At 40.9% G+C, this 20652-nt stretch overlaps 1 protein-coding gene across 3 annotated transcripts in view; it reads right to left on the minus strand.

The window, feature by feature from the left end:
- The window catches only part of zgc:77752 (uncharacterized protein LOC393862 homolog), a 44549-nt gene that overhangs the window by 13257 nt on the left and 10640 nt on the right, over window positions 1–20652 (minus strand). Inside the window, exons 4-11 of one of the 3 annotated variants that reach the window (XM_048553741.2) lie at window positions 19389–19469; window positions 17748–17866; window positions 13721–13858; window positions 10220–10401; window positions 9365–9598; window positions 6999–7142; window positions 3896–3997; window positions 2824–2904 (exon numbers count right to left, since the gene is read on the minus strand). In XM_048553741.2, the coding sequence (XP_048409698.1) occupies window positions 2824–2904; window positions 3896–3997; window positions 6999–7142; window positions 9365–9598; window positions 10220–10401; window positions 13721–13858; window positions 17748–17866; window positions 19389–19469 (1081 nt within the window). Of the gene's footprint in view, window positions 1–2823; window positions 2905–3895; window positions 3998–6998; window positions 7143–9364; window positions 9599–10219; window positions 10834–13720; window positions 13859–17747; window positions 17867–19388; window positions 19470–20652 lie in introns of all 3 variants that reach the window. The other 2 variants (XM_048553739.2, XM_048553740.1) reach the window with 2 other exon arrangements.

Here is a 20652-nt window from a genome sequence, read left to right on the forward strand (position 1 = left end):
TTTCTGACTGTATGATATCCCATACCTCAATTCCTCTGCCTCCACCACATCTGTTCCCAGGATGAAGAGTTCTACTCCAAATATCCCTGATACCCTCCTACTTTAGAGACCATCGTTTCTCATCCTCTGTAATTAAGGATGCATTCAACCACATCTCCTCCATTTCCTGCACTTCTGTCCTCAAACTTCCTTCCCCGAACAAGAAGGATAGAGTCCCCTTAGTCGTCAAATACAACCCCATGAACCTCCGAATACAACACATCATCCTCCAACATTTCCTCCACCTACAATCAGACTCCAACACCAGAAAACTAGTTCCTTCCCCACTTCTGTCCACTTTTCACAGGGACCGTTTACTTCATGACTCCCTTGTCAGCTCTGCACTCCCCATCAATCCCTCCACCACACCCGGTACCTACAACTGCAAGAGGTGCTACTCCTGCCCCTATATCTCTCCTCTCACCTCTGTGCAAGGCCCCAAACAATCCTTCCTGATCCGGCAGAGATTCACCTGCACTTCATCCAATCTGATTTATTGCATCTGTTGCTCCTGATGTGGTCTGCTGTATATCAGGGAGACCAAATGCAGACAAGCGGACCGGTTCACAGAGCATCTGCGCTCTGCACACACCAACCAATCTGACCTTCCAGTTGCCATCCATTTTAATTACCCCTCCTGTTAACCCAGCAACATGTCCATCCTTGGTCTTCACTGTCACAGTAAAGTCATGTATAAACTGGAGGAGCAACACCTGATATTTCACCTTGGGAGCTTACACCCAAGGGCCTAAATATTGACATCACCTCACTGTCTCCCTGATCTGTCCTAACCTGTCCATATTCCTACTTACCTATCCATGCCACCCTTCCCACTCACCAATTACTAAAACCCCTTACCGCACGATAACCCCTTCCCTCTGCATCCACCCTATCACCATCTCACCCACCTTTCCCCAGCCCAACCCCTGTCCCTCCATTTATTTCTGGGGTCCCCACCCCTCCCCAGTCCTGACAGAGGGTTTCAGCCTGAAATATTGACTGTCCTGTTCTTCTGATGCTGTCTGACCTGCTGTGTTTGTCCAACTCCACGTTTATTGACGCAGAGGATCCTTTGAATCATGGTGTGATACGATTGTGAGTACAGAACAGAGCATAGTGGACAGATACGATGAATAAGAGCAAGTGGTCGAGGACTATAAGCACATGCTGTGGTGTGAAATGTACAATAATTATGGGATGCTGAAAACTGGACCTTTAAATGTGTACCAGTAAATATGACCCCTATGTGTCATAATGTGCTGGGGTAAGTAAAATATGCTAAGTAAAATATGACCGGTCCAATCATTACATAGCTATTCAGGGTAACACCTGATGACCAGATGTGATCCTGAGGTGTCAAGGTGAGGGGATGACAAAGAATACATTAATATGAAAGGATGATTTAAAGTTACTCATAGGTACACCACCTACATTCCCACCAACTAAAGGACTTATATGATGTCCTGTGGAAACTGCAGGACTGAAAAAAGGAGTTGTTATGAGGGACACAGGTAAAATATTGTATGAGCAGGGACATCATGAACTAGTACCAGTAATTCTGGATCTCACCAGGTCCCCAAATGGTGTCTGAATCTTTTTCACACACACACACACACACACACACACACACACACACACACACACATAGGTGGGTGTTTAAACAAGTTGGCTTAGGGAAAGAAAGCAGAGAAGCATAATTAGGGACATAATTGGGATCTCTGGGGCTGGAGTGTCAACAGTAAATCCATTGCATATAGCCGCAATGAATGATAAACTAGAAGAATTAATAATCCAAGTAAAAGGAATTTTGAAAGAAATGAGTGCTGTTACCAATATGGGAATGTGAGCTGGGGACATGACTGATAGCATCTCTTGCAGTGAAGAAAATGGGTAGTCCTGATGTCTGCATTGATGCTCATTTGAACAAGGCTGTTAGGGCTAAGAGTGATAGCGATGTCTGATATGGCATTCATGTGCATTTATCCAGAAAGAAAAATGATGATGGGAATCCCCTAATAAACTCTGTAAGTTGGTAACAAATATTCCTGTCACATCTTCCAAAGGTTTGCCAACTGTCAATGTTGAGTAAAACCACACTGTAAATGCTTTTTAAAAATAAACCACAAAATGTGAAAAGTAAAGAGAAGGGTCTGGGCCTGATGAACAATGTTAACCGAAATCCCCAGCACGTGTTTTAAAAAAAAATGAAGGATTTAGAACTCTTGTAGTGCAACATTAACATTCCTGTCTTTGGACTAGGAGGTCCAGGTTCAAGTCACTGTTCTGGTGGTGTTTTATAACACATCTGAATATATTAGATTTTTTTTAAATGAGGGGAGTTCTGGTGGGCAGTGTTTATATTTGTTATTTGGTTAATGAGTTAATTGGGTGATTTGAATATGGGTTTTTCAAAATTAAAAGTAAAACTAAATTCTTCGGTTGTTATTTTAATTGGTACTGGGTATTATAAATATGTTTAAAAAGCTAGACAAGGGAAGGATCCAGAAGGGAAAGGTGGAAACTGGTATTTGTGCTAAACTGTAGATTTACAACAAAACCCTTGTAAATCTCTGAAAGGCTTTTGCTGCTGAATTCAATGAATGAATATCAGTCTTATACAATTCACATTGATGTTCACAATAACACAGGCATTACTGAAGTATAGGACCTCATTATATCCCCTTGTTAACTTTCATGATCTTCAGATAACTTCTGCCGTGTTAATATGAATATAGAAGGTTGAGGTCATGCTGTACACAAAGCCTACTTGAAAAGAATACTGACCTTTTCCAGATCCCATGGAGTCCCTTTAACTGCGTGATTAGACAGCAGTGTCACTACATCTTCCGAGCACAGAACTGGCTTCTGCAGGGAGGAATAACAATGATTCATAATCAGCTGATTCCAGACACATAATCAACCCTGTTACAGTTCATTCACAACAACCTAATCCCCAATTTTCTCACAACTTTCTGGAAAATACAGACTGTTATCAAGAGTACAGACCTGAGATCTGTTAGTTTTCTAGAGGGACCAGACTTGATTCTGTCTACATCTGAAACAAGATTTCCCAGAGAGTGATGCCGTGACATAGCAGATTCTTCCTCTGCAAAGCCAAAGGCTTTGAGCTCAATCAGAACTCCTTCTATCATTCCAAAGCATTATCAAATGAAGGTACAAAATAATATTGATGTTTAATGTACCACAATAGGGAAGGATTCACATACACAGACTGAGGTAGGTTGGGATGCTGTATTGGTCATATCATTGGACTAGTAACCAAGAGACCTGCACTAATAACCCAGAAAACCTCAGCTTAAATTCCATAGCGCCTGTTGAGAATTCCAAATCTGTTTCAAAAACTAGGAAACAATAAACAAAACTGGGATCAGTAAAAGTGACTTGCCATTGTTAGATTGTTGTAAAAAGCCAACAGGTTCACAAATGCTCTTTAGGCAAGGAAATCTACCATCTTTTCTGGCTTACATGAAACTTAGGGCATATGTGCTATGCCTGTGGCAACATAATATAGCTGACTGTTAAGTGGCCTCTTAAGTGACCTAGCAAACCACTTGGTGTATCAAAAATATCCAAGAAAGTCCACCACCTACTTCTTAGGGTAACTAGGGAAGTACAATCAGTGCCAGCCTTGCCAGCAGTCCCATATCAGAGAATGGATAAAAGTCATTGAGAGTTCCTTCTAAGCAATCAGTCTTAAAATGGAGACAAAAGCATGGAGTTTGTGCTATTGGCTGTGTGAGCTTGTAACTGGGGTCCAATGCAATATAGCACCGTGGCTCATTGCGTCAGTCTTGCTGGTCCGTAACCTATTTCCTGTTCAGATAGAATGATCAACCTTGAGGTGTTCCAGCCAGCTCCACATCAGCATGCTGAGAACCCTGGGATCGTGTTCTGCAGTCAGGCGACCCCATGCCCCTTCGTTCTCATTTAGCTCCATCTTCAAAAGAAGTAGAAAGAGAAAACTCATTAAACTCATAAATCCATTAAGGGGTGGTGCAAGGAGTTAAAATGAGATGAACAGACAGATCAAGATAAAGTTAAAGAGAATCACAGAAAGAGAAGGAGAAAGATCTAGAGAGACACATAGACAGTAAATCAAAGAGAGGTAGAATAATGGGGAGACTAACATGCAGGGAGAAACAGATGCATAGAAAGTGGGAGAGAGTGATTCTAGAGAGAGTGGGATTACCCTAATGGTGAGACAGAAGAAGACAGAGATGGAAGGCGATCTAAAGAGGAATAAGGGATGGGCAACAAATGATGGACTAGACAGTGACATATGCATCCCATGAAATAATTTTTAAAAAGTGACAGCAATAGAAACAGTGAAACAGACAGAAGTACAGGGAAGAGACAAGAGGAAGGGAAAAAAAGAGGTAAAGATAAAGATATAAAGAGAGGTTGAAACAGAGAAAGCATGAGACAATGGAAGACACAAAACAAGAGCTAAAGAGTGACGGAGAAAACGCAACATTGAGACAGGAAGAAAAATGTCGGACATATAGATAGAAATGCACTCGGAGTGAGACCGATGGAGATAGAGGCAGATAGAGTGAGAAGTAGAAAGACAGTTAAAGATGGAGTCATGAGGACAGATACATAGAAGGAACAGCAGACATGATGATAAAATAAATTAGAGTCAGACAGCAAGACAGAAACAGTAAGAGATGGGTAAAGAATTACAATGATGGACACAGTAAAGACAGATAGAACAACTGAGACAGAAGGAATCTAACAGATAGTCAGAAAAAAGAGACAGTGTCAGCAAGATAGAAAGAATAAGAGTTATAAGACAGAAAGAAAAAGTAGCACACAAGTAGTTGATGCATACCACAATTGTTCAAAATTCATTCAAGGGATTCCAGTGTGTAGCTTAGGATGTTGCAAAATATTTTATAGCCTACTTAATACATTTGAAGTGTGGTTATTGCTTTAATATAGGAATTATTGCAGCCAAAGGTTGCAAATTGCAAAAATAACAATGAGATAGACAAACAGATAATTTGCTTTTAGATATTAATTGAGGAATGCATATAGGCCAGGCAAACATGGACACTTCTTCAAAGTAGTAAGATAGGGTCAGTTCTGCCCACCTGAGAGGCCAAACAAGGTTTTGGTTTAATGTCTTGTTAAAAACAGAGTGCCTAAATGCCTACGCGCCTATGACAGTGGAGCTTTCCTTTAATAAAGCACTGCAAGTGCGTGGCTGGATTTTCTGTGGTTAGAACTTGATCCACAACATTCAGACGCAAGTGTGCTAAATTCCAATAGTGACTAAACTTCAAAGTACTTCTTTGGTTATGTAGTAACTTGGAAATTCCTGACCAGTGTACTATCAGAAACAGATTATCCAATTATTTATCGCATTTCCATTTGCATAACCTTACTGTTGACAAATTGGTTGCTGTATTTCCTATATATCATCATGAAATACTTTACATCAATGTGAGAGGGCAGGCAGGCTTAGCTTACTGTTTCATTTGATGAATAGCACTTCTGCCTGCGCAGACTTCTTTCAGTATGGTATTGGAAATGGGTGAGTAGATTTGTGTTCAAGCATGTGGTGTGAGATTTGAACCCACAACTTTCTGACTCAGACAAGAGTGCAAAAAACATGATAGTCATCAATAAATCCAGAAGAGAATTTAGAAGAAAATTATTTACCAGAAAGTGATTTGAATGTCAAACTTGCTGTCAGATGGAGCAAATGGGAAAAATAACATCTATTTAAGCTAGAGAATCTGCGAAGGAATAAAGATGTGTTGACTGGCTGAATGAACTAGAATGAGAGGAGGCTCAAAACGAGCACTGCTGTATTTGTTGAACCTAGCAACGTGTTTCTGTGCTGTAAATAACAGAACCCTTACAGTGTGGAAGCAGGCTATTTGGCCCATTGGATCTGCCTTGACCCTCCCACCCGCAACCCCAACCCTACTTTTTAACTCTGCATTCCCCACTAATCCACCTAGCCTACACACTACTGCACACTACGTGTGATTGAGCATGGTTAATCCACTTAACCTGCATATCCTTGGACTGTGGGAGGAAACCCACACAGACAAAGGGAGAATGTGTAAACGCTACACAGACAGTTACCTGAGGTAGGAAGTGAACCCAGGTCCTGGTGCTGTGAAGCAGCAGTGCTAACCACTCAGCCACCGTACCACCCTTTCTAAATGGGTCAAGGAGGTTGGTTAAAGGGAAAATTTCTCTTCTGAATCCTGTTTGTTTGGTTATTTTCAAACAGATCACGTCAAAACTGATCACATACCCACACTTCTAACAGGGCTGGAATTACACCTGTCAGAAGGAAATGGATGCCTACTAAGCATTCCTTTCATCATAAGTGTGCCTGTTCTATAGCTCTCAAAAAGGAGGATGTGGGCCACAACTGGATGAAAAGGTTAGGGCAGCGGTGAGCAGATACATGGAAATTACTAGAAACAAAAAAAAACTCTGCACGGTGGCTCAGTGGTTAGCACTGCAGCCTCTCAGCACCAGGGATCTGGATTCAATTCCAGCCTCAGGTAACTGTCTGTGTGGAGTTTGCACATTCTCCCCATGTCTGCGTGGGTTTCCTCCAGGTGCTCCGGTTTCCTCCCACAGTCCAAAGATCTGCAGGCTAGGTGGATCGGCCATGCTAAATTGCCCGTAGTGTTCAGGGGTGTGTGGGTTATAGGGGGATGGGTCTGGGTGGGATGCTCCAACGGGTGGTTGTGGACTTGTTGGGCCGAAGGGCCTGTTCCCACACTGTAGGGAATCTAATTTAGTTTACCTTCTTCCATCTTGATAGTCGCATGATACAATGCTAATGGTGTTGCTGATAAATTACTCATACCCTGCATCCCAAAGTGCCATTTTATACAAGAATTCAGTCTAATTTTGACTTTAAATGATAGAACAGTCCCATAACAGTAAGCGTGATTGTGACTCATTACCTTCCAGAGACGGACTTTCACCAAAAAGTCGTTGTCCGTTGGTGAACCCTCTGACATTGCCCTGGCAACCTCTTCCAGGAGATGCCCATGTTTATTCATTTTTCTGCTTGATTCTTTTACTGATTTTCTCCAATGGACATTGCTCTACAGAATAAAACAAGATAAGAGTAAAGTGACAGACTCTTGTCATTGTTCTTCATTTGTGACTTAAGTATAAGAAGCATCCAGACCCCTCACCAGTGGCTAAAATTAGGCATGGGTTGGCATCCATTTGTCAAAAAGCATTTTACACTTGGAGTGATGCAGATGTGGGCCAACTACAAATTCTGACCCTCCATCAATCGAATAGCTGGGGCCCATTCATGCAGGTACAGCAGGCAGTGAAGAAAGCAAGCATGCAGGTACAGCAGGCAGTGAAGAAAGCTAATAGCATGTTGGCCTTCATAACAAGAGGAATTGAGTATAGGAGCAAAGAGGTCCTTCTGCAGCTGTACAGGGCCCTGGTGAGACCGCACCTGGAGTATTGTATGCAGTTTTGTTCTCCAAATTTGAGGAAGGACATTCTTGCTATTGAGGGAGTGCAGCGTAGGTTCACGAGGTCAATTCCTGGAATACACTTGAGTTTAGAAGGATGAGAGGGGATCTGATTGAGATGTATAAGATTATTAAGGGATTAGACACTCTGGAAGCAGGAAGCATGTTTCCGCTGATGGGTGAGTCCAGAACCAGAGGACACAGTTTGAAAATAAGGGGTAGGCCATTTAGAACAGAGATGAGGAAAAACTTCTTCACCCAGAGAGTGGTGGATAGATGGAATGCTCTGCCCCAGAAGGCAGTGGAGGCCAACTCTCTGGATACTTTCAAGAAAGAGATGGATAGAGCTCTTACACGTAGTGGAATCAAGGGTTATGGGGATAAGGCAGGAACAGGATACTGATTGTGGATGATCAGCCATGATCATAATGAATGGTGGCCTACTCCAGCACCTATTGTCTATTCCCAGAGTATCATTCCTAGAAGCAGCGATGCATTCTGAGGATGACAGTTGGGAAATCCAAATACACATACAAAAGAAAACCAGGGGCTTCTGGACAGTGATTTTCCAGTCAAAGTGTCCTTAGCATCACTCCCCAGAGGAGCAAGTACTGGAGAGTGTCAGGATGTTGTTGATTCAGGCTCCAGTCCAGGCAGTACTGAGGCTGTACTGTAGTATCGGAAATGAACATCTTTTAGTCGAGATATACAAATGAGGAGTGGCAGTCAGCTTTTTCCCCATTGACCCTGCTCCACCATTAAATAAGGTCATGGCTGATCCAATTATAACATGAAATCTACATTCCTACCTACCCCTGATAACGTTCTAACCCTTTGCTCACCAAGAATCCAACTACCTCTGCTGTAAAAGTATTCAAAAATACCCTGCATCCACCACCTTCCTGGGAAGAGAGTTCCAAAGAATCTGGATCCTCTGTGAGATAAAAAATGTTTATCTCATCTCAGCGTTAAATGGGAAACCTCTTATTTTTAATCGGGGCCTTTAGTTCCAGATTTCCCCATAAAAGGAAACATCCTCTCTCTAAGCACGGACCTTGTCAAGATCCCTCAGGATCTTAAATGTTTCAATCACATAATCTCTTACTCTTTTTAAACTTCATGAGCTCAAGTCTAGCTTTTCCAGCCATTTTTCATGAGTGGGGAAATTTATCAGTCATTCCAGATAATCATCTGGTAATTTTTCTCTGAACTGCTTCCAATACACTTAAATTGTATTGACAAATTGGTTGCTGCATTTTCAACATAGCATCATGAAATACTTTACATCAATGTGGGAGGGCAAACTGGTTTAGCTTACAGTTTCATTTGATAATTAGCACTTCCGGCTGTGCACTTTTCTCTCAGTGCTGTACTGGAAGTGTGTGAGTAGATTTCAAGCTCAAGCGTGTGGTGTGGGACTTTGGCCCACAACCTTCTGATTCAAACATGAGTTCTAAAATCAAGATAGTCATCAAAAAATCCAGCAGAGAATTTAGGAGAAACATTTTCACCACAAAGTCATGAGAATGTAAGATAATAAAGTGTGAAGCTGGATGAACACAGCAGGCCAAGCAGTATCTCAGGAGCACAAATGAGAATGTAAGACTTGTTGCCATATGGAGCAACTGTGAAGTCAAACAGCTGACCAAGATTGTATGTCATTCTCCTAACTTGATCTCATTTGTATAACTGTGGCATAAGGTCCCCACTTAAGTCTCCTCGAGGTAAACAAACTAACGTAAGTATAAGATAGAGGGAAAGAGCAGACAGAATTTGTGTCTGGTGTGACATTGATGTGTATTGCTATGCCTTAATTTGATGCCAGTCCATACCTTTGTTGAGGTTGTAGACAAAAGGTCGGTGTTGGTCAGTAAAGAGTTCCCATGCCTTGCTAGCTTGAATCCTGCTACATGATCAGTCTGCACCATGTTTCTGTCTCTAACAAGGTTCTCCCTCCCCTCATAGCTGAAAGAACGTTTCACTGGATTGGTAGGCCCACTGAAGACAAGTTCCAAAGCCGCAGCTCGACGTTGGCCCATTGGCAAAGGTTGCTGTGTACAGGTGCCCTTAAATGAGAATTTAACAACAAATGAGAATTTAATCACTCAACACATTTGGGTTGGTGGCACTAGGAGCATTAAATTGTATGCAGCTTACATCTGTTCCTACTCCATGACAATGTTAAAATGAACATCCAGAAAATGACATAACTACCTGGTTCCGAAAAGTGACCACTGCTCCTGTTAGCCAAAATAAATAATCAGGAAACTTTTTACTTTTTACTTTTTACTTGGGTAGTCTTGGACCTTAACTACGCCATTTTAGAAATATGAAGAGTGTAATTGACACAGAATGACAAAAGACTACTTTGTCTCGCAACTTTATCCTGCATCAGCTCATGTACATTTTACTTGATTACAATTTCCATCCACATAGTCAATGTCTTTCAACAGCTTATCCACACTCCACCCAGTCATGTACTGTATCTTAGTTTCCTTCCAAAACCCATTTACATTCATACGTATTTGACCCATATTTAAATCTCCTTACTATAACAGGTTCTGTATATGACAAAATTCAAGAAATAAACCCCACCAAAAACAAAGTCTGATCAGGTTCCACTCCCTGTTACTTTCCTTGTCAGTTTCTACAAATCCTAGAATACAGCCAGCTCTTGATAGGGTTACCTGTGTTTGATATGTGCTGATGATTCCAGGAAGATTGGAATCGCTGACAGTCCGCAATAATCTTGGCATCATTCTGGGTTGAGCTTTTGCATCCCAACCAGGCAAAGAAGCCTGATCAAATAAGCCAGCTGCAGAGGTAGGAGGCCTCAGTGAATTGTCAGGGTCTTCTGGCTCCTGGTTTGCTAGGAGAAATTCTGGTGAGTTAATGAAGGAAGTGATAGTTTCTCTGATGTACAGGGTCAGTGTGCGGTCAATCACTTCCCTTTGTACCTCCAGCTGTACCATGGAGGAGTCGTCCTTGTCAAATGCTATCTGCAGAAGCCTCTTGCAGATGAAGTCCACTATTTTGGGCACATGTTTGAGATGCCGGGCCTCATATCCATGCAGGAGATACTGTTGGCGGTAGAGGTACTGCTTCAAGGTGATAGGGTGGGCATGCAAACTCACATCGGTGAACATTGTCCTGTGAGAGTCTACAAACTGGGCAAAGTCATAAACTAAGTTAATCTGAGTGCGGGTCTGGATGGAGCAAGGACGTTTGATCCGGACAAAGTGTATGGCTTCGCCGGGACTGACCCGTGTGGCGTAAACCAGGTAACAAGCAATCAGGACTCCTATCAGACAGCAAGGAAATCAACAGTGAATTGCTCTTACTTTGGGTATACTTTTTGGGCTGAGTGAAAACAAAAGAAAAATCACATTGAAATACCATCTTTAACTTAATAAAATATCTTCATGTGCTTCACAAGAAAGACTATCAAACAAGGTAATTGTTTTGAGACATTCAGGCTGACAACCAGAAATTTGGTCAAAGGGATGAACTGTGGGAAAGAAGAGGTAGAGAGGCCTGGAAGTAATTTCAGAATTTAAGGCCAGTGCATGTGAAGACACGACCAGCAGTACAGAAGTGATGGAAGTCAGAGTTGAAGAATGAAACATTTTTCATGTCTTTGAACCCACTGCATGCTCCTCTTTTCTAGCTACAAATGCTGAATGACCAAAGTACTGCCACAAATTTCCTTTTCATAAGTCTGCCTTGTTAAGTGTAGCCAGATGTCAACAGAAAAGTAATTATTAAGTATTGGACTGAAACTGCTCCAAACTTATCCACACAATACACTTCTCCTACATTGTTCAATTGGTCACTTCTTCAAAAGACCACCGTTTGTTAAACAATAACTAGTTTTTAGCAAAAGTTCAACAATGTTATTCCAAATTGAAAATAAATGGTCAATCTATATAAAACTTCAGTATGACCACAGTTAGAGTGGTGTGAGGAGCCTACTGCTCCAAACGTTAGAGGGGAAGTTGAAGCAATAAAGAGAATAGAGCCTGGATTCAAGGGCATGATTCAAAGGCATTATTCATATTTGTAAAGAAATACAAATATGAATAATGCCTTGAAGAAATGAAGCTTTTCTGCTTGAATCAAGTCGGGTATAGGGTGATTGATGGATCTCTTTAGTGTTATGAAGGAATGTAATACAGCAAATAGAAACAGGCTCTTTCCAGTGATTGAGGGTGTCTTCAATGAGGATACACAAATTTAAGATTAATGTAGGAGATTTAGCACAACGAGCAGATGGATTTGTTTTATACAGAGCATTAATTATTATATCAGAGGCCATTTCAATATCTAAGAACAGATTAAGATTGTTGTTTGAAGAAAGGTGAAGTAAAAGGACAGGAGAACATGGGATTGGTACAATTTTTCATGTGGAGGATGTACAGTCGTGAAGACTGGATCATGGAATCTAAGATCAAACAAAGAACTGTGGATACTGGAGATCTGAAACAAAAACAGAAACCACTGACCAAAATCAGCAGGTCTGGCAGCATCTGTGGGAAAAAAGCAGAGTTAACATTCAAGTCTTGTAATGCTTCGTCATCCAGTTCTCATGCGGCCAGACCTGCTGAGTTTTGCCAGCAATTTCTATTTTTATATCATGGATTCTAAGATTTTGCTCATGACTAACATTAGAGTTATCAAGTTTACCCTCTCTTTTCTTGAATGAGTGTGATCAGAATTCTGATCTCTTTTACCACTGAACACCACCATGTTCCATTGACTGAGCCACTAGGAGTTCTTTACATTTCTTTGGAATTAATTCAAGCTGCCCACATTAAAATAGGACAGATAGAAACTTGGCACTAAATGTTTGCTCCTAACCAGAATTACACCCGAAAATTCAATCAGCTATTACTTTCAGTATCCACGGGAATAAAACATGGCATGAACCACATCGTCACACAGATGGTAGTGATTCGGGAGAGACCCACAGTCTGTGAGCAACTAGGAATGAGGAATAAACGTTGTCCTTGTCACTTCTGAGAGGAAGGAAAGAATGGGTGTTAAATAACATCAGTGAATCCTCTGTCTTCAGTTATAAGGAGAAAGTAAATCTGTGACTATTTGTGATAATACAATACAAGTAATCAAACAGTTTACTTGATCAGCTTCAAGTCCAGGGGCTTGTTATCTCAGTTGGCTGGTTGGTTTGTGATGCAGGGTGATGCTGACAGCATGGGTTTAATTCCTGCACCAGGTGAGGTTACCATGAAGGACTCTCTTTCTCAACCCTCCCCTCACCTCAGGCATGGTGACCCTCAGTTTAAACCACCACCAATTGTCTCTCACTAATGACAGAGCAGTGCTATGGTCTGGTAGGACTGTGCCTTTTACTTTAGTCTATATTATTAAAGAGAAAATGAAGTCATTCATTCATTTTTTTCGCAACCTCAGGATCTTCAGAAGCATGGCCAATGAACTACTTTTATTGTTATTGCCATTGTAATATAAGAAATGCAGCAACCAATTTTCTCACTGGCAGCTCCCACAAACACCACGATGACAATAATCAGATCACATTTTTAAAATTATCTTTGTAAAGGAATAAGCAGTGGCCAGGACGTCAAAGAGAATTCTCCTGTTCCTCCACAAACTTTACCATGAGATCTGTAACATCCACCTTAGAGGTTTCAGTTTAATGTTTCATCTGAAAAATGCCACCTCCAACAGTGCACCACTCTCCCTGAGTACACACTGGAAGATCAGCCCAGATATTGTGGTCAAATCTCTGGAGTAGGACTTGAACAGCGACCCAGTAACTTAGAGGCAGGGATGATACCAACACATCATTAACTAACATGAAGAGTAAAAATTCATTTAAGTCTTCAAATCTGTTCCACAATTTTGCTGCATAGTGGTTGTCTTGCACCCACCTGCCTTGTTCCTTATTGCTTAACACCCTCACACAACACAAAAAATTCGTCCATCTCAGTGTGTGAACCAATTAACCATCATCTCAGTGTGTGAACCAATTAACCATCATCGCTAACCTGACCACCACAACTACCCCATCAGAACCATCTAGAGCCATTTGTTTGCATAAAGGCATCAGTTTCTGGTGTGAGATTCCATTCTATCTATGCCTTTCCAGATCTAAATGATCTGCTGTCTGTCCTCAGCAACCTGATAGAGAGACTGTTCTCCAGACAGACCTGTTCTTCCGAGCCCTGCATGACAATGCACTGCCACCTTCCCCTCCTGTATGGCAAATGATGTCACCTTCACTGCGTCCAACACACGAACCAGAGAGGAGACTCCAAAATCCGCCATTCCAAAGTTAAAGAAGTATACTGCAAATGAGAACAGATGGATGGGAGTTATAGTAAACTGCAAAACAAAGTTTCTCTCTCCCTTCTTTGATACCAAACTGTGAAAATTCTTCCCTCAATATAATCATTCAAGTATCTTCGCAGCCGCCAGTTGGCCATGGCCTGTGTGTTTGCAGCAGCGACTAACAACACCAGTCTATAAAATTGAGCTGCTTTTTCTCAGTCACTATCATATACAGAATTATACACTTCAGCTCACACTCACCGAGCAACAATTTAGCATACACACAAATTTACTAACTCACAGGACACTGATAACACACTCACTGACAAACATGTTTAGACTCACACAATCATGCTTACATATCTTCAACCAGCATCATCAATATTTGGATTATATGACTGCTTACCTCATTGTTACAGTGGGATCTTTAGAGCAAGGTCAAATTAATTAACACTCTGAAATGTCTCTGACAAATTTGATAAGATTCCATTTGGCACCTGTCTTTCTTTTCTTCATTCTTTCTAACTCTTTCTCATTTTCTCTTTTCTCTTTCTATTTTCCTTCATTTATTATTCAAAAGCTAAACTGTGCAGTCCATAATTGGACAGCCTTTAGGACTGATAGGATCCAGGTGCACAGCGAATATCGGTGCACACCTGGAATCATTTAATTTGGGAGGTTTTCAGTCTGTTAAGACACTGAATTAATGCAATATTTTGTACACTCATTAAAAAATTAATAAATATAACAATAATTTATAAGTCGTGTATTCCTGGTAATCAACCAACCTCAACCTGAGTCCCTATCTCCCAGACACTGGGAATGTGATAGCTAGCTCTGTGTATTCAATTCCTCAGACATGAACACTTACTGCTGAGCCAAGTGTAAATAAAAACAGTGATCTTTAATTACAGACAGGGAGATTACACAGTGTCAGCTTGTAAATGAAGCCCACAGGGTCTTTCCGCCAACTGATTGTGAGGTGAGAGGGGAGAAATTCAGCACAAAGAAATCATGCTTCTTTTTGTAATCATCAAAACAAATTACTACTGGGAAATAAACGCTTCACATTCCAGGTGTCCAGTGACCCATCAAACACTCCAAGGACAGATACAGTATGTGCTGATTACAAAACAAATCTGCATTTTCACTGTTCCACTGAACACACCCGGGGCATATTGTCTTGGAATCCAATATCTTTGTGCCACTTTATAAAGACTTTAAACTCTGCCAATGCCGTATTGCTATACTAGCAATGAGCACCTGTCAATTCTGAATAAAACTGTTCAAAGCCGTTATTACCATATGCAGTTGCCCTCAATTAAACTAACAGTGGACCAGCTAAATTTGGAAAATGTAGCTAACACAACATAACATGTTGAACAGGGGTGCACAAAGTCAGAAGTCACCCAACACCAGGTTATAGTCCAACAGGTTTATTTGAAATGACAGGCTTTCAGAGCATAGCCCACTTCGTTAGGTAAAGTGAGAGAAAAGTGTAGGGAACTCAGAATTTATAGGCAGAGAGATCAAAAGATCATACAAATGGTGTGAGTGGAGTGTTGAATGATAAGTCTCTGCAGATGATTAAAAGTGTTAGATGGTGTGAATACAGTGTCAACAGCTGAATAGTCAGAAGTCACAAGACACCAGGTTATAGTCCAACAGGTTTATTTGAAATGACAAGCTTTCAGAGCTTAGCCCTCTTCAGCGGAGGTGAAATGAAGTACGAAGAGCACAGAATTTATAGGCGGAGAGATCAAGGACAGAGGGACGAAAAAGATACCATGAGCCATGGTATATTGGCGAGACCATGCAGATACTATGACGATGGATGAATGGACACCACGCAACAGTCACCGGACAGAGATGTTCCCTCCCTATCAGGGAACACTGGCGGTGAAGGGCATTCAGCCTCCATTCTCCAGGTAAGCCTACCCTAAGGCATCCTTCAAAATACACAACAACACTGACTCACCGAGCAGAAAGTGAAAGCCCCCAAGTTCCGCACCCGTGATCTTGGGTTCATGCTACCATACTGTTCTGTATCTGTAAAACCTGCCTTACTGTCCTGTTATGATACCTCTACCTTGATAACTAGTTACGATCTCTCCACCTTAATTAGTCTGTACAGTTTTGGATTACATGTTACTTTGGTTAGACCCTCGGCATGTGACTCTTATACCTATTGTGTTATTCTGGTCATTTGGTTTGTCCCCAGCACACCACCTTATTTTTTATTTTTTGTAATTATCTCTTTGCCTCAAATAATTGGGTTATAGATCACCCCCTTCACTTACGTTCAGCTGTTGACACTTTATTCACACCATCTAACACTTTTAATCATCTGCAGAGACTTATTATTCAACACTCCACTCACACCGTTTGTATGATCTTTTGATCTCTCTGCCTATAAATTCTGAGTTCCCTACGCTTCTCTCTCACTTCACCTAACGAAGTGGGCTATGCTCTGAAAGCCTGTCATTTCAAATAAACCTGTTGAACTATAACCCAGTGTTGTGTGATTTCTGATTTTGTGTACATCATGACAGGCAGGCTTTAAAAGGGTCATCACCAAGTACAGCATTGTTCAATTTCAGGTGGGTTTTTCCCTGTGGTCAGGTCTGCCGTGCTGCTGATGTCTATGCCTTCACTATTGAATCTTGGTCCTATCCTTATAGACCACTAGACTAGCACCGTGAGCTTCCATTAAACTAATCAGTCAGACTTTAGACACTCTAGTGAGTTTCTCAATTTAGTCCTAATTATAAAGAAAGGACTTGAATTTACACAATGCCTTTTACATCTTCAGGATGTCTGAAAGTGACAATCAATAAATTACCATTGATCAGTAGTCATTGTAGGAGTCTGGAGAAACACAGCAGCCAAATTATGTACAACAGTGAGGTAGCTGGCCAGTTGGATTATTTGAGTGATATTGGCTGACAATGAATGTTAGCCAGAAGACTGGAAGAACACTTTTGCTGTTCTTGAAATAGTTCTGTGAGAGCACAGATGGTGCTTCACTTTATTATCTTGCTCAAAAGATGACATCTCTGACAGTACAACAGTCCCTGCATACGGCATTGAGGATGTCAACTGAGAACATGTGCTCTACCTCTTGCATGGGGCTTAAACCTGTGACCTATCAAATTAGATGCAAGACTGCTACCAAATAATCCAAATATACATCTATTTATGGATGCATGTTTCTGCTGGAGTTCAAGAAGTGGTTTGACACTAAATTAATTTCATACCACATCGTTAGAGATGAAGCTTTTAAAATGTATAAAGTGAATCTGACATTCCCTGAAATAAACCTAAACCAAATTAATATTAAAAGAGATAAATCTTTCCACCAGGCCTCATATTCATCATATGGAAACAAATTAATGGACAGTATCATATATCAATTATGAGGAAGGGTCACCGGACCCGAAATGTTAACTCTGTTTTTTCTGTCATAGATGCTGCCAGACCTGCTGAGATTTTCCAGCAACTTTCTTTTTGTTCCTGATTTACTGCATCTGCAGTTTTTTTGGTTTTTATCATATGTGCAGGTTATCACGGTTACAGTTCTTCACATTAAAGCTAAACCAATAAGTTTGTTGTAAGGGATCCAACAGTTCCCAATGTTATAAGAGGGGAGACTTACTCAGTGGGACCACAGCGCAAAGGTACATGGATGGGAGGGGAGGACATTGAGAATTAATTCATGCTGCCTCCAAATACTCAACTAACCAAGAATGGTTCATCTAGTGTCTATTGTCCATGAACATGTTTGGGGCTAATCTGTCACACAACAAGCAATAAACATACTTATCTTTGTCCACATCTAGAATTTGTTAACAATCTTATTTCATTTTCTGAGGTCATAAGGTTATCAGCCTGGGTGATGGGGCTTACTATTATTCTCCATGAAGGTCTCTGGTAAGTATGAAAATCCACTCTTCAATTCCAAAGGGTCTCCACAATGATCATGCTCACCAGGTACTTGTAGGTTTATCACAGACTTAATATTTAATCTGTGGAAAGAAAGGATGTATCTTTGGTTCTTACTGTTGTGGCAGTGGTGTATTCAAATAACCGTGCTTTCTCGCTGCCCTGAGTTCCTCCACCATCTCCCATTGTCTGTTCAAAGCTATTGGGTGGGACTGTACTCTCTGTCCTATTGTTATCAATGTAAGTAAAGCATCATCTTATTGGCTTCTCTTCTCACTTGTTCCCCAAGGTATATTCCTAGCCTATCCTACTTCTCAGCCCTATACTGTCCCTCATTGATGTTATGTAAAAGCATAGCTTAAGTTTCCGCATGCAGGCTGATGACTCCCAGTTCTACCTCAGTATTAGCTCTCTCTACACTGTTGTCCCTAATTTGTCAGGTTGTTTATTTAACATCCAGTGCTGGAGAAGCAGAACTTTCTTCCAACCTAATACAGCGAAGTGTGCAGGCAAAGTCTTTTATTCTTGCACAGAAACTGTGCCATTGCAAACACTTCCATTCTTCTTCCGAGCAACTGTTTGTAACTAAACCAGACAATTCACGATATTGGTGACAGATTTGTCACAATGACATAAAATTCAAATTATTGATCTCTGAATTCCATGATTTAATACTTTTGAGCTTTTAACCAAAACACTGATTTTATATATCATGGATTCTCAAAGACTGTAAATTTTGTATTCTTTTCTGCGTTTCTTTGTACTGGAGAAAGACTCTGGCTGGCCAAGGCGGATATATATGCTTGATATTGGGGCTTTATTTTTTTTTCAGTGTTCAAAGATAATATATTTGCTCTTTCTTTAAAGCAAGAAAACTTGTAATTGGCTCCTCATCAATTACAATAAACAGTCATTACTTTTTAATGGAACTAAAAAGAATTTACGTGTTTGTTGCAACTAACCTAGAAGCTGGGGAAAAAAAGGCTGAGCTAGACTCTGAAATAAATGACCAAGAGTCATCAGAAAGTTCACCCATTTCCATGTCCTTACCATTGCCCGAATCTGCCCTATATCTGCTCACATATTACTGAGCTCTTATTCATACCTTTGATATGTTTGAAATTTGACCATTCCTATCTATCCATGACCAGCTTCACACATTAAACTGTCCACAAACTTTAAGTCATTCAGAAATTATCTGTACCTGTCCTCAGTCACACCATGTTCTGTTCCCCATCACACCTCTCCTTACTGGCTTCATTTGCTCCTTGTTAAGCAGCAAATTATTTTAAAACCTTCAACCTTGTTAACAAATTCCTCATTTTTTTCACTCCTTCCTATCTCCAATTGTCTCCAGTCCTAGAATTGCGCAATATATCTGCTCTCATCAAACTCTGGCTCCTTTAGCATGAAAAAGAGCTGAGGCAACCTGTTGGTTTGCTACCAATACCAGTTACCAGCAGCTGGCACAGTGCTTTCCATAAACACAAGTTACTCGAATGCATTCTCTAAAGATTGCATTTCTAATGAGGCCACTGTTAACAAGGAGCTGTATTTCCATTCAGAATCAGTCAGATACCATGGTGTTCCTACTGTGTCTCCTACCCTTGGAACTGTTTGATGATGTTAAACTTCTTAATAAGCTGTGTGGATGGTCTTGCCATTGCCAAGATATCATCAGTGACCCTGGAAAGGAAAACAGTAGAGACTAAGAAAGGCACATCAACCCCATCTTTCTTTAATTATTAATATCCATCTACAAGTTATCAAAGTCAAGGCTGGCATTTATCATTTGTCTCGAGTTTTCCTTGGAGAATTAGCTGCTTAGCCATTTCATACATTACAATAATGTCTGCACTACAAAATGCTTCATTAGCTGCATTATGCTTGAAGACATCTTGAAATTACAAAAGAACTATATAAATGTAAGTCTTTCTCTTCTTTCTTTTTAGAGTCATAGAGTCATACAGCACAGAAACAGACCCTTCAATCTAACCAGTCCGTGCCAAACATAATCCCAAACTAAACTGGTCCCACCTGCCTGCTCCTAGCCCATGTCCCTCCAAACATTTCCTGTTCATGGACTTATCCAAATGTCTTTTAAACGCTGTAATTGTAACCACCTCCAGCACTTCCTTAGGAAGTTCATTCCACATGCAAACCACCCTCTTTGTAAAGAATTTTCCCCTCATGTCTTTTTTAAATGTCTTTCCTCTCACCTTAGAAATGTGCCCCCTGGTTTAGAAATTCCCCATCCTGGGGAAAAGGCAACTACCATTAGCCTTAGCTATAACCCTCACTATTTTACAAACTTCAATATACCTCTTCTGTTCCAGTGAAAAAAACCTCCCAGTCTATCCAATCTTTCTTTACAACTTGAACCTTCCTTACCTGGCAACAACCCAGTAAATCTCTTCTGAACCGTTTCCAGCTTAATATTATTCTTCCTATAACTGGGCAACCAGAACTGGACACAGTATTTCAGATGAGGCCCCGTCAAAGTCCCTTACAACCTCAATGTGGTTTCCCAAATCCTATATCAAAGGACTAAGCAATGAAGAAAAGCATGCCAAGCATCTTTTTAACCACGCTGTCCATATGTCATAGAGTCATAGAGCTGGATAGCATGGAAACAGATCCTTCAGTCCAACTTGTCCATGCTGACAAAATATCTTAAATTAATCTAAGTGTAGAGCTGGATGAACACAGCAGGCCAAGCAGCATCAGAGGAGCAGGAAAGTTGACGTTTCGGGTCTAGACCCTTCTTCAGAGAACAAACTGGTAAATTTCTGAAAAAGGGTCTAGACCCGAAACGTCAGCTTTCCTGCTCCTCTGAGGCTGCTTGGCCTGCTGTGTTCATCCAGTTGTA

This window comes from Stegostoma tigrinum, chromosome 25 (assembly GCF_030684315.1).
Source record: "Stegostoma tigrinum isolate sSteTig4 chromosome 25, sSteTig4.hap1, whole genome shotgun sequence".
Lineage (NCBI taxonomy): Eukaryota > Metazoa > Chordata > Chondrichthyes > Orectolobiformes > Stegostomatidae > Stegostoma > Stegostoma tigrinum.